General features: G+C 39.0%; 2 protein-coding genes across 5 annotated transcripts in view; one reads left to right on the top strand and one right to left on the bottom strand.

The window, feature by feature from the left end:
• scube3 (signal peptide, CUB domain, EGF-like 3) overlaps positions 1 to 2,971 on the top strand; it is an 84,860-nt gene extending 81,889 nt beyond the window's left edge. For all 3 annotated transcript variants that reach the window (XM_080496645.1, XM_080496644.1, XM_080496643.1), the window contains 3 exons: positions 55 to 207; positions 1,279 to 1,358; positions 1,693 to 2,971. In XM_080496645.1, the coding sequence (XP_080352771.1) occupies positions 55 to 207; positions 1,279 to 1,358; positions 1,693 to 1,845 (386 nt within the window). In that variant the 3' untranslated portion in view covers positions 1,846 to 2,971. The remainder of the gene's footprint in view (positions 1 to 54; positions 208 to 1,278; positions 1,359 to 1,692) is intronic.
• An 840-nt stretch (positions 2,972 to 3,811) lies between these two features.
• On the bottom strand, positions 3,812 to 11,536 carry LOC308130336 (complement receptor type 1-like). 2 transcript variants are annotated; one of them, XM_080496646.1, is made up of 11 exons: positions 11,427 to 11,536; positions 11,127 to 11,324; positions 9,885 to 9,984; positions 9,721 to 9,794; positions 8,717 to 8,941; positions 8,438 to 8,641; positions 7,731 to 7,827; positions 7,569 to 7,642; positions 6,841 to 7,020; positions 6,564 to 6,749; positions 3,812 to 5,850 (listed from the first exon to the last, which is right to left on the bottom strand). In XM_080496646.1, exons 1-11 carry the CDS (start codon positions 11,479 to 11,481, stop codon positions 5,828 to 5,830), a joined length of 1,416 nt encoding a protein of 471 aa, XP_080352772.1. In that variant the 5' UTR covers positions 11,482 to 11,536; the 3' UTR covers positions 3,812 to 5,827. The 2 variants fall into 2 exon arrangements, with proteins under 2 accessions (XP_080352772.1, XP_080352773.1); XM_080496647.1 differs by having other exon boundaries at positions 8,438 to 8,629.
• Positions 11,537 to 12,902: the final 1,366 nt, after the last annotated feature.

Raw genomic sequence — 12,902 nt, 5'->3', positions numbered from 1 at the left:
AAACCCTGATCGCTAGTGTTGGTTTCGTTTCCTCCCCGCCCTCCTTCCCTCAAGGGTCGGCTACGTCCATCACCACCTACGAGACTTGTCAGACCTACGAGCGGCCCATCGCCTTCACAGCTCGCTCCAGACGCCTCTGGATCAACTTCAAGTCCAACGAGGCCAACAGCGCCAGAGGCTTTCAGATCCCCTACGTCACCTACGATGGTATGTCACATCCGTGTTTATCTCACCTGCTATAAACTAGTATATATGGCAAAGTAATTAATAGCCTCTTTTGAAAATGTATCAGCAAAACAAAATAACAATTAAACTTCCTCAAGCAGTATTTATATTACTCGGATTACTTGTTTTTTTTATTAGTGCAGCTTTATGACATATTCAGCTAAGAAATGTACAACTTTGCCCCTATTCTAATTAGACTGCTGACAACAGCAACCTTCACAACAACTCATAATGATTTTATATCGAGATAAGAATGAATTGATTATTTTCCATTAACCCCTGTAGCCAATACATTTCTTTAAACTAATTGCATCTCTAATTAAATCTGATAAATGTGCTGCTAATAAACGCGCAGAGTAGAAGTCACTTTCAAAACTGTCATTAATTAATTGATTCATGAGCCTCACAATTACAACATTGAATTTTACTTTGTATGACAAAGGACCGTACGATTTCAATTTCAAGATTTTGTAAAGCTTTATACAATTAATTTATACAATTAAAAGAATCAAGATTATTTCTCTGACTTGTCTTTATTACCGTGACTAAGATATAAAAATCTAAAAAAATCTATTACATCTCGTTTTTTTCTCCTTATGTCAGCGAGGCTTTGTTCTTTAATTGTCATAGTGAATATAACAACAAAATACATTTTTTGGGGCATTCATACACATTCTTTATGTTCTGATAATATTTCTTCATACATATTGAAATTATTTTGAAAACTGGAAATTACAGTGTAAAAACACGTCATAATATAGTATATGATCAGACATTAAAACAGGTAGAATATGAATCCAATCGTACTTTTTTTTTTGTTGCTCTGGTTGATCATCCTGTCGTCAAAGTGCAGCCTCTGGGTATGAAGCCCCGTCAGATCACAGAAGGAATTTCTTACCATCTGAATTTGTTCATTCATGGTTTAATTGTTTTATTTTTCTGTTCCAGGGCATAATATTATTCCTCCTACTGATTTGTTTTTGATATGCTTGATGTATTATTTCATTCATGTCATGACAAGTTGGGTTTTTTTGGTGTGTTTTTTTAATCCAGAGGACTACGAACAGCTCGTCGAGGACATAGTGCGAGACGGAAGACTCTACGCCTCAGAAAACCATCAAGAAATCCTCAAGGTTGGTTCGGCTTTGCTTTGCGTCTCTCTACAGCGTGTAGCGTTTGCTTTGTTCCTTGTCGGTACATTAGACCTCCACCACCTGGGGGTGGTGATTCAGCGAAGCACCAGGCTGTTCATTAAAGCGGTTTTAAGGCTGCACAAACAAAGCATTTTGCCAGTAAACACTGGTGCTTGAATGAGTCAGATGGCGGATTATTATTATTATTTGTCGTACAGTTGCGCAATTTGTTTCCCCGGCGCCAAACGACTGCCTCCGCTGTAAATCAGAGTCGTCATGGACAACGATGCGAGTTTCGGTTGAATATTTTATGCCCGTCTGCTCTTCTCCGCAGGATAAAAAACTGATTAAGACTCTTTTTGACGTGCTGGCTCACCCAAACAACTACTTTAAGTACACCACTCGGGAGTCCAACGAGATGCTTCCCCGCTCCTTCATACGTCTCATAAGCAGCAAAGTCTCGGCTTTTCTGCGACCTTACAAGTAAAAGTGACCCGGCTGTCGACGCATCGGACCAAGATTCCACCCCCACCCCCCCCACCCCCCCAACCACCACCACCACCACCACCCCCGCCGCCTCCGCCCCACCCCGACATCTCCCACCACCTTTACAGGCCACACCCCGGAACTCTCGCAGGACTACAGACACAAACATACCAGTATGTTTGCCTTCTCGTTTTTTCACAGCCTTTCGACAATAAACACTATGCAGACCTGAGAAATATTGAACATTATCTGTGTTTTTAGGTTTTCTGTCCGTTTTCTGTTCAGCGCAGGTCTGCAGCCCCGAGTTCAAACATTTAGTGGGGATGTAGAATTTGTGAAGAGGGTTTGGTTTCTGCTACGTTGTGCAGTGAAACCACACACAAAAAAAAAGAGGGAAAAAAAAAACAAACAAACAATAGAAACGCCTATTTCAGACAGTAGGAGTGATGTTTTGTGTGTGTGTGGTTTGAGCTTGATAGAGCTTGTCGTTGTCGTATTTACTTAAATGAGCGGTCCGAGTTCCAACTCCTACCATTAAGTATGACTGTAAGTGTTGTGCAAGTGTTGTGTAACTCTGCTTCCATCTTCAGTGCGTTTGTGTGTGTTAGTGTGAGGGTGTGTGTGTGTGTGCGTGTCTAGTCCTCGAGGAGGAGCAGTTGTAAAATTCTTGTCGCCGCTGCGTTCCAGGTCATTCAAAGCCTGCTTATACCTGAGCTCTTAGAGCAGTTTGCAAAGGTTTTTACTGTTAAAACAGTCTGTCTGTGTTTGTCTGTTTAGATTGTACTGGCGTTTTTTTTTGTTTTTGTTTTTTACAACCTTCAAATAACTATTCTGTCGCTCTTTTTAAGCCAACTCAAAGCAAATACATAGAGAAGAAAAAAAAGGTGGTTTATCATTGTTGGAACGCAGTGGACATTTGGGGAGATGAATAACAAACTAATAATTGTGAGAGCCACAGAAAAGAGATAATGTGATGTCTAGTGGAACATGTCTCAGAGAGAGAGAGAGAGATGAGAGAGAGAGAGAGAGAGAAATGTCTTTGAGGGACATTTGTTTGCTGCTTCTTATAAAAAAAAAAAAAAAAGGTCACTTTAATCCTTCGATCTCATTGTCTTTCTGATGTACTCTACACACTAATAATCTATAAGTTTAAAACAAAGGGAAGCTCCGAACCTGAAATACTTTAGTTCTTACACCCAGTATGTCGATTATCTCACATTGCCTGTCTGTGGACTTACCAGATTTATTGTGTTTTTATTTCAGTCTTGTAAATATTGGAAGAAGAAGAAGGAAAAAAAAAAAAGGAAACTTAGACGAGGGTTGAATTCATTAATCCTAATTTTTTTTACGCAGGACCTCCAGAATCTTTTTTTTTTTGTTGCCCCAAACACTTGTCCAAAGACGCCCTCCCCTGCCCCCGTGCCCCCCGCGCCCCCCCCCCCCCCCCCCCCCCCCCCCTCCCTCCCTCCACCACAGTCACGTTTCATTCTGTCCCAATGAAGACAGCTCTTCCAAAGACTGCAAAACCAGGCGGGTCAAGGTATTATTTGTGCACTAGAGTTATGGTGCGTTCATGAGTATGGGGGGAAAAAAATCCATTTGAAAGCGGTTGAACTTTAAATTTCCCATTCGGAAAGTGACACATGTAATGGCATGGCAGGTAGAAATGAAAATGAAAAAAAGAACTACACTTCATTACCTGAGCATATGTAGTCAGTTAAACATAATTATGTTCAATTTACATGCATCCTTTCATCTGAATTTTTTTTTTTTTTTTTTTTTATATTCCATGCTCCTAACATAGAAGTGGGAATTTCCCCACCTGGTAACTTTTCCAACCTTCCCATGAACGCACCATTCAAACGAGTCATCCTTCTCAAGGTTGTACAAAGTGCAATGGATGAAAAATGGCCCACACTCATTTTGGGACCCTCAACAATACTTTGAGTTTATGTTGAGACTCATGATGCTAAATATTTATCAATATGGGTGGAAGATTCTTCAGCGCGCTACTTCCTGAAGAAACACACACTTAAAGTTAAAAAAAAAAAAAAAAAAATTAGATTGAATTAAACAGTAGTTGATGAGTATATAGAAAGAAAAACTTAGTGACCAAAACAGGGTAAAATTATTTAAATTTTGTGAAAGACATTTTCCTGTTACGTCAGGATTGGCCGATAGAAGAGAAAGCTTGTCAGTTTGGGAAATGTGCTTATCTGCCTCATAAATTGAGATTTTGGAATTGTTCACACTTGTCCAAGTATGTTTATAGAAGAAATTTACACTCCGAACTGCTGCTCAGAGTGAGAACGTCGGACCAGAAGAATAAACAAAACACATGGTGGACAGATGTTATGACGAAACATCCACATCAATGTTATACAAGTTAAATTCAACATTGCATGTTGGATGCTTGTGGTGAGATTTTTTTTTAACCATCTGAGAACTAGTTTTGTTTAAACATAATTCAAGAGATCCTCCTGACAGAGTTAAAACTTCATAACATTTTGGGACTGACGCATTAAAACTGTCAAGTACGTCTCACAAATTGTAGTAGTTTCTAAAAAGTTTAAACACACACACACACACAAGTTCTGGAACTCACACATTCAAATTCTGACAAATTCCATAACATTTGAAAGTTTTGGAACTCTTACATACACTAAAAATCCTTCCAGAGATTGGACTCACACTATGGAACTCAAGAAAATTCTCGAATTTTAAATGCCAACATCTAACCCACTTACTTCGTCCTCTATTATAAAATATTCACAATCACACAAGTATAGCAACTATTGAGCCTTCAGTTTGTGTTCAGACGAGTGTAAACTGGGAGGAACGAGGCTTTCCTGGCTCGTACACGTCGGTGGTTTATGGAGCTGTAATATATTTGAGCATATTTCCCAAATTCTGCAGGTTATTCCTTTAAAGGCTTGACCAGTTTGGTCATCGGACAAGTGACCGTGATCATTTCCACTTTTTACTTGCGAAGTCAACCCCTTCAAGATTTATCTCATACCTTTTTTTTTTATATCAAAATATCTGAGGATGTTTTGTCCCCATAATGTAAATAAAATTAAGAGTATTGGTGTACAATGTATTAGGTGCCAAATTGTATTTCGAGAATTAAGATTTTAATAAGACGACACAAAAGGGAATTTGTCAAACTTGGGGAGGACATTTTGGGCCAAGGCAGAGAAAAAAAACAAAAACAAATGTTTGATGTTCATTCAGACACATTTTATCTGCAGTCACAGATCTTTGGCATATTTATGTATATACCAGCTTCAAAGTGACCTCCTGCCCTCGGACCCCCCCAAAAAAATCTCCCTCAACCCACCAGAATCACCTTCTTTCCTGCAACCTGATGATTTTGTTTTTTTGTTTTTAAATGTTGCCTTTTAAACGAGAGTTTGCTATGATGTATCGGAGTTGATAATATTTGCACTTGAATTGTTATTGCTCATGTAAAGAAATGTCTGGATTTTGTATTGTCTTTTTAAAATGAATGGATTTGGTGTTCTTATTTTCTTGTAGCTTGTTTGTTCATGAAATGCTCACTCACCGTTTAGTCCATAGAAATGATACACATAACATTATCAACTGTAAAAAAAAAAAATTAAAAAAAAGAAAATAAAGGAAAACAAAAAAACTATGTAGAAATGAATGAAACAAGTTTGTACTTCCCAATGCTTAAAAAAAAACACTTATCATAATAAAACATGTGCTTCAGCTTTATTTCAAACATACTTTAATGTCTGTACATTGATGGTATGAGAAGCCGAATATCACAGCACATTAAAAAAGGTGGATTTTTTGTAGGAATGTAGAGGTGCTGTTTTACTACCGACATAAACTTGTATAGTGCGTTATATTGGCAATTTGGGGTTCAGTGTCTTGCTCAAGGACGCATAGACTCAAACTTGCAACATTCCGATTGAGAGACGACTTTCTTTACCAACCGAGCCACTGCCACTTTCATGTTATCCCCTCTTGGCGCTTCGTACTGGGGAAGAAAAAAAAACAATCCAAATTGAGTTATGATCCACAAACTTTTTTTTAAAATTTTTTACCCCGAACTTGCAGAGTTCAGTTTGTACGTTTCTATAATAAAATAGAGCCACAAAATAAGCATGAACTGCTAAATAATGATTCTAACTATATAAATATTGAGTTTTCAGTCTGCGTACTGCACAAAGTGTTTGTAGCCTCCATAATTTAAGATCATTACTTAGCCCACATCTATTTATTTACATGAGTCATGAATCCAGACGGGTGTTTTTTGTTTTTCTCTCTCTCTCTCTTCTGTCAGAGAAATCTGTGCATTTGAGCAGTGGACTTTCACAAAGTGCAAAGTGCCTCCATCTTCCTTCCCACTGACATTCATGTGAAACCTGATGTAGGAGGTATGAAAGACACCCTCTATGTTTAAACGTACATTAGAAAGACCTGAAATTTTATCACTGGAGTCAAAGTGTGCAACACTTTTATTTTTGCTATTTTCTTCCTCAAATGGAGACTATTTGTTTGAACGTTGCCTTTCTGGCCACTTGACAAGTCAGAGTTTAACAAACAGCACATTCATGTCTTCAGTCTCCTGGTAAAAGTCTCGTCAGCCACGATAAGGGGCAGATAGATTTGAAATTGCATCTTGCCTCCAAGTGCCAACATTGACATTTGAACCTCAAGGGGGGGGGGGGGGGGGGGTGGATATCTTACTTTTGCGGAGACATATTGGCAGATCCGGTTCCCACTGGCTGTGAACGTTACACGTGACCGAGCTCGGCCCCTTCATGTAGTAGCCCCTCTTACAGCTGATCGATATCCTTCTTCTGTATTCATAGATCCGATTCGCAGGTTTCGTCCAGTAAGCATTGAGCACGTCTGGTGATGGACATGTCAACTCTGCAAGGAAGAGAAAAAAACCAAAACATATTTATTTTTATCAAGAACAGAATCAAACTAGAGTTTCTGTGTCAGGAGTCTGATCCAAGACCTTTGCACTGTGGAGGCGGGTCACTCCACGTCCCGTTCTTGGTGCACCAGAGCTCTTTCTGCCCAACGAGGGTTCCCGACAGACACTGATAGCGAACGACACTCCTGTACTTGTAAGGTTGGTCTTGGAGTCCTTTCTTCTCTGCGTTTTTCACCTCTGGAGGATCTTCACACTCCACAGCTGCAACAAGTAGAATATTCCTCAGATAGAAACCAAAAATCTAGCAAGACTGTTTCTAACTGAAGAGCGATGAATATAAGAGTTCAGGTTGATCAGCAGGTTTTTTTCTTGAGGCATTTACTCTTAGTGGAAGAACATATCATCTATTCATAAGGAACCTTCTGTTTGAGGTAAATTATCCAGTATATTTCATTATAAGTTAACTTTTTCCAGCCTGAAGTACTTCCTATGACAGGCTTATATTAAACAGCTTTTTTCTTTCAGTCAGGATTTTGTATATGTTTAGATACACAATGTTTAATATTACGCCATTTTACTAAAAGCTATAACTATAGGAAAGACCCTTTTTAGGTGTAATAGATCTAATGGCCAACCGGGGGGGGGGGGAAGGAATATCATGCAACCTCAATATCCATACGTTCATTATTCTCTTTTTCAAGATTTCTAATAGCAAACTGCATTTTAATGTAGAGGTGAATAATGCCTCTTAAAAGCGCCAACAAAACCAGTTCACCATAATCTCAGAGACTTTAGTTGATCCACTGCACCTTCACACTCAGGAATGCGTCCATCCCAACCGCCGCTCAAGCAGTTTCTGGTTGCGTGTCCGACAAGAGCAAACCTGACGACAAGCACAAATGAATACGAGTGTGTATTAAGCTGCACAGTGCTGGGAGTTTTGTTTTGTATTGTTTTGCAGCTAATCATACCCTTCATCACAGACTGCTGTCGCCGTGTCTCCAAACTCCAATCCAGAATACATGAACTGTCCATTGTCCAACTCTCCCGCTGAGCCACAGAGCTTCCCTTTGGAGGCAAAGACACAGGAAGATTTTACAATTCAAGTTCTTTACATTTCAATTAAAAAAAACGTGTGTACTTAATCTGTATCAGTCACATCAAATATAATAAATTTAAAGTTTCTAATTAACATTAAATACACGTTTTTGGACTGTGGGAGGAAACTGAAGTGTCCCGAGGAAATTCCGAGCGCACAGAGGCAGAACGTGCAGACTCTACACAGGAAGGCCCACAAACTCAACACAGACGAGAGCGGAGTGCAATCTTACTATGAGAGAACAGTGGCATCTCCTACAACCCTGTATAATAAATCTTGTTTCTGGATTTTGTGAGATAGATTTCAGAGACAATATGGTGCCATTTTAAGGCAAATTAGTGTCACATTGGATGGACATTTTCCACACCACCACACGAGAAGCAGTGTTATCTACAAAGGGTAAAAGCTGTGTTTACTTTTTATACAAACACTTTACTTTTCATGAAATAAATAAAGCCTTTTTCTTGTGTAGTTTAAGAAGATGAAAATGTCTAGTTTCCACTGCTTGTCCTGTTTGAATGACGTAGGTTTTGTTAAATAACATACATTTGAATATAAAGTTATAACAAGTGTTCCTACGTTCACACTTGAGCTTCAGAGGCGTCCACTCTCCGTTGTGGCACAGCCGAGTCCTGCTGCCCGTCGCTGGTCTGTATCCAACCTCACACACATAATGGACTTTGTCACCCGAGTTGAATGACGTCTTCGTGATGTACTTATCGGCGAGGTTGGCATGCGAGTCTCCGCCGGCAAGAGGTACGCCGCATCCGCCTGCCGAAGAGACTTCACAGAGAAGAATCGATTAAATACTTGTGAGTTGAGATGATTCAACACGTCAGAGGAGAAAAATTAACTCACCGTCGTTGCCAGAAGACGGTCGAGTCGAGTTGGACGATGGCAGACACAGAGGAGGTTTTGGCTGCCACTGACCATCGGGGCCGCAGGTCGCCTGCTTGGCGCCGTCCAGCTGGAAACCCTGAGCACAGGCGAAGGTCACGCTCTCTCCTGGCTGGAACGCTGAAACATTTTCACTTCTGAACACAGAGTTGTTCACAGCGGGGAGGGGGCAGGTGGTAGTTCCCTCTGAAAACAAGCAGGAAGAAAAATATATGAGAATACTTTCTTTGACACAGTAGAGGCTCCAAACGGTGTATGGGAAATAGAACGTTCTGCAAATATTCAAATAAACATAACTAAATGCTCAAATATTAAACTTAAGGGAGCAAAAATGAACTGGAACTATAAAATGTTAATTTGTACAACAAACTGTCATTTTTCCATCTAAAATACACTTCCACATTTTGTAGTCATCGCATCCATTCATCAACAAAACTCTTTAAAAAAGTGAAATTGATTTTAACAATTTTAGGAAGAGAGCATGTTTTGGACTCGTCTCTTCTGCATTTTTAATTACCTTTTCTTTGTATTGATCTTTTAGTTGTAACAAGACGAGATGAAATCTTCATTATCAACAGTTCAATACGCAAGATCACACCGCAGCACGTGTCTCACTGCACCATCTTGTGGTACAAAGTGGAACTACACAGGATAGGCTCAAAATTCTCAGGAGATCAAAATGATTAAAATACGTTTTTTTTTAATTGTGTCTCACTTGAAGCCAAGCACCTTCATGCTACACACAATGACTTGTATTTCAGCCTATAAGTGTCATCAAATTAACTCCCCTTCGTGAAGTCTGAAGGCAAAATGGAAAAGTAGTGAATTTGAAGAGATCACATTCACAAAAGGAGTCAATCTTTCCATCATCACACTATTGAAGGTATGACACCCATAAAATCTAAGTGATACGTCTGTGTGCTGGATGAAGCTTCCGGTGACAATACTTGAATTCCTTTACTCACCGACACAAGACGGGAAGTCACCCGTCCACCCAGATCTCTTGCAGACCAGGTAATCTAATCCCTTCAGGGTATATCTGTCATCATGGAGATAAAGTCAGGTTCAAAACAGAGCGTGTCAACAGCTCTCACCCCACCCAGCCCCAAACCTCACAGGTTGAACTCACCCCCTGTTGCAGACGGCATAGGCTTTCTCGCCAATATACGAATTCCCTTCGTACAGAAGCTGGCCGTTTGGTACATCACCAGCGTTGCCACAGGATCGCTCTAGGAAACAAAAACATTGGGTGTATTTTCTTTTAAAATCCTTTACCTTTCTTAAATGAACATCAATAAACCTAAATTTGATTCCCCAAAACATATTTTTGTCCAAAATGCAAATATTTTTAACCTACAGGTTGTATGAAGGCCAGAAATGCCACATTATTGTTTACCATGTGTGCTTTAAGTCACGTGAGGAAGTGAAAGACATGCAGCATCTTTTACTTTAAAACATGTAATGAATCTACTACAAATGGATTTTGATATCCTTCATAATAAAGGCGCACAATTAACAAGGAAATAAGACTGGTTAGTTTCTGGACTGTGGTTGGAAGCTGCACCGGTAGAGAGAGATCATGCAAACTCTGCCCACAAGGGCCTGCAACTGTGTAACTATATTCAAATATTTAGGAATCATAAACAATAACAGGCAATTGCAACATATTTTTCATTATTGAAATGGTTGACTAAAAGGACAAAATTTTAAAAAGTGATTTTCGGTGGGTTGCTACACTAAACTGGCCCTGGATCTCAAGGTAAACAAATGCAGCAGCATCAAATTACCACTCCTTAACTGTAGGTATACAGACAATGCCTTGCAATGGCAGAAAAATCAACAAATCATTTGTTGGGACAGATCCAAGTTTGTCTGCAACTGCTAAATGAGCAGAATGAGATCTGTGATTGAGTGAGAAATTGTTTTTTTTTTTAAACCCTGTTTTGTGCATTGAGAAGGAATCCAGTAACACTGAAGCAGCAGGCTTCCTTAAATTTATGTTTCTGCATGAGTTGATTCTGTTGAAGGTTAACGTTATAAAATGAAAAGTTTGGTTTTCACTTTAAATTCTTACTTGCTGGTGATCAAATCTTCACATTAGGAATTAATTCACTCCATTAAACTACATTATACCTGTGAATAATTATTTTCTATTTTATTTAAGTCAACGCTTGTAAATGTTTTTTTCTCCTCAATCTTAGTATTTGAATCATCAGAATTAAGTGAAATAATGACCGACAGGGGGCGCCAAACTGCTGCCGTCTTTAAATATTCCCTTTTTTGGCGTCGAGGCAGTTTTTAATCAAACTTTGTTTAAAGAGTAAAGGTTAACCGAGTTTTACCGCAATGAATCGTCGTGTGATGGTCTTACTTTCGCATTTGAGAGTGAGTTTGGTCCATTTCCCCTGCTCACACTGCACAGAGCGGCTTCCTTTGGATGGACTGAAATCCTCCGCACAGTTATAATAAACTTTGTCTCCACTGTTGAACTTCAGCCTGCTGCTGTACTTCTCATCCAGTCTGGTGTGCGGATACTCCACAGGGGCACTGCACCATTTCTGGACCTGTGCTGTTTCCAGTGACAAAAATAAACAAGAATCAAAAATAAAATACATTTAAAATAAAAAAATAAAAAAAGCCACATTTCACAAGCATCATGTGAATGTTTTACCTGATGAGAGAGTGAAAAGAGAAAAAAACAGAATATTCCAGCTGACAGTCGCCATGTTTCCTTGCAGTAAACAAATCCTCAGAGGAAGATCACAGGAGTCAAGAGGAGGATCATAATTTATAGACTGAGGGTGGCACAGCCCACTGAGCCAGGCAGCACGATGGGAATCACACAATCCCACGAGACATGGAGGCAGGAACAAACAACACATGCTGAGATAAAACCAAGATATGGACAAGGAATTATAGGAATGAAACCTTGAGATTATTCTACCGCAAATGTGACACATTACAATTTGATTGAGTCACTTCTTCTAGAAATACATGTGTAATTTTGTTCTCAATTTGTATGAAAGCTGAAAGAAAACCAAAACATATTCAAAATATACATGTAACAAACATATTATTATATTATACAGAAATCCCCCAACATCACATTTGAGTCGGAATGTGTGTGTGTTTATGGAAGATTTTAAAGCTAGAAAATAACAATTGTGGTCTTTAGTTTGCAGTGAAAACATTGAACAAGAAAAAGAAAAATGTGAATCTGACAGTTTGCACTATGTTATTGTCACCACTTGCTGGGACAATAAACATAGAGTGACCTATAAAAGAGAGAATTTACAAAGAAAAAGTCACATTTCAACATCATATCATTTTTAATGTTGCATCCGAGAGCAGAGCACGGTATCTTACAATTTTGTTGAACATCAAAACTGTGACAAATTACTTTCTATTTGTAGGAGATGTATGTTTGACGCAGTACAGTAGCCTCTATAAATCTAACTGTTCAAACTAGAATATTGGCCTCACAGTGAAGACATTAGAATCCAGTCTTTCTGGGCAATCGTCTTCATCCTGTGAAGAAGCTTTAAGACTGACTGAATGAAACCAACTGACCAACATTGTGGCACCGAATCAATGAAGGTTGCTTACCTTGTTTTTGACCAAATGAGAGCATTTGTAAATGCTAAAGTTCAGTAAAGGTGACTGTAAAATGGTTAGCGACATTGTCCTTCAGGAAAAAGTGTGTGAAAGTGTCTGCCTGTGTAGTTTGCATGTTCAACCTGTGCATGGAATTTTTTATTTTTTTTATGTCATCTACCTTCTTCTCTCACAACCCAAAACTCGACATTGTTTGCGTGTGATTTTAACCTTAACCTGTCAAGGTTGTACCAGCACTCCACCTGATGTCAGATCAGCTGAGGTCAATTTCAGTTTTCTGTAATTTGTTTGAACAAAACAGGTGAAGAATTGAAAATTACTCAATGTTGTTACACTTCAATGCACCTGTTATTTTCCTCGCACATATTTGAACCATGGAATGCAGACACGATGACACACAACATCACAGGATTAAACACAATTGCACCACAAAAGATTAAGGATCAATGAAGAAAAACATCTCTGAATTGTTTTATTTTTTTTTTTGTTTCGTATTTTTTAGAAAGACCTGTATTGTCTAAAAACGTATTGG

The sequence above is a fragment of the Blennius ocellaris genome (assembly GCF_963422515.1).
Source record: "Blennius ocellaris genome assembly, chromosome: 5".
NCBI lineage: Eukaryota > Metazoa > Chordata > Actinopteri > Blenniiformes > Blenniidae > Blennius > Blennius ocellaris.
Note: the sequence above shows the minus strand (reverse complement) of the source record. Positions and strands in the feature narration are given on the sequence as shown.

Coding starts and splice junctions, on each gene's coding strand:
- LOC308130336 (XM_080496646.1), bottom strand. CDS start 11,481: ATGGCGACTGTCAGCTGGAATATTCTGTTTTTTTCTCTTTTCACTCTC. Junction 8,942..9,720: donor TGACTTCCCGTCTTGTGTCG/GTGAGTAAAGGA, acceptor GCTTGTTTTCAG/AGGGAACTACCACCTGCCCC. Junction 7,828..8,437: donor TCTGAAGCTCAAGTGTGAAC/GTAGGAACACTT, acceptor TTGCCTCCAAAG/GGAAGCTCTGTGGCTCAGCG.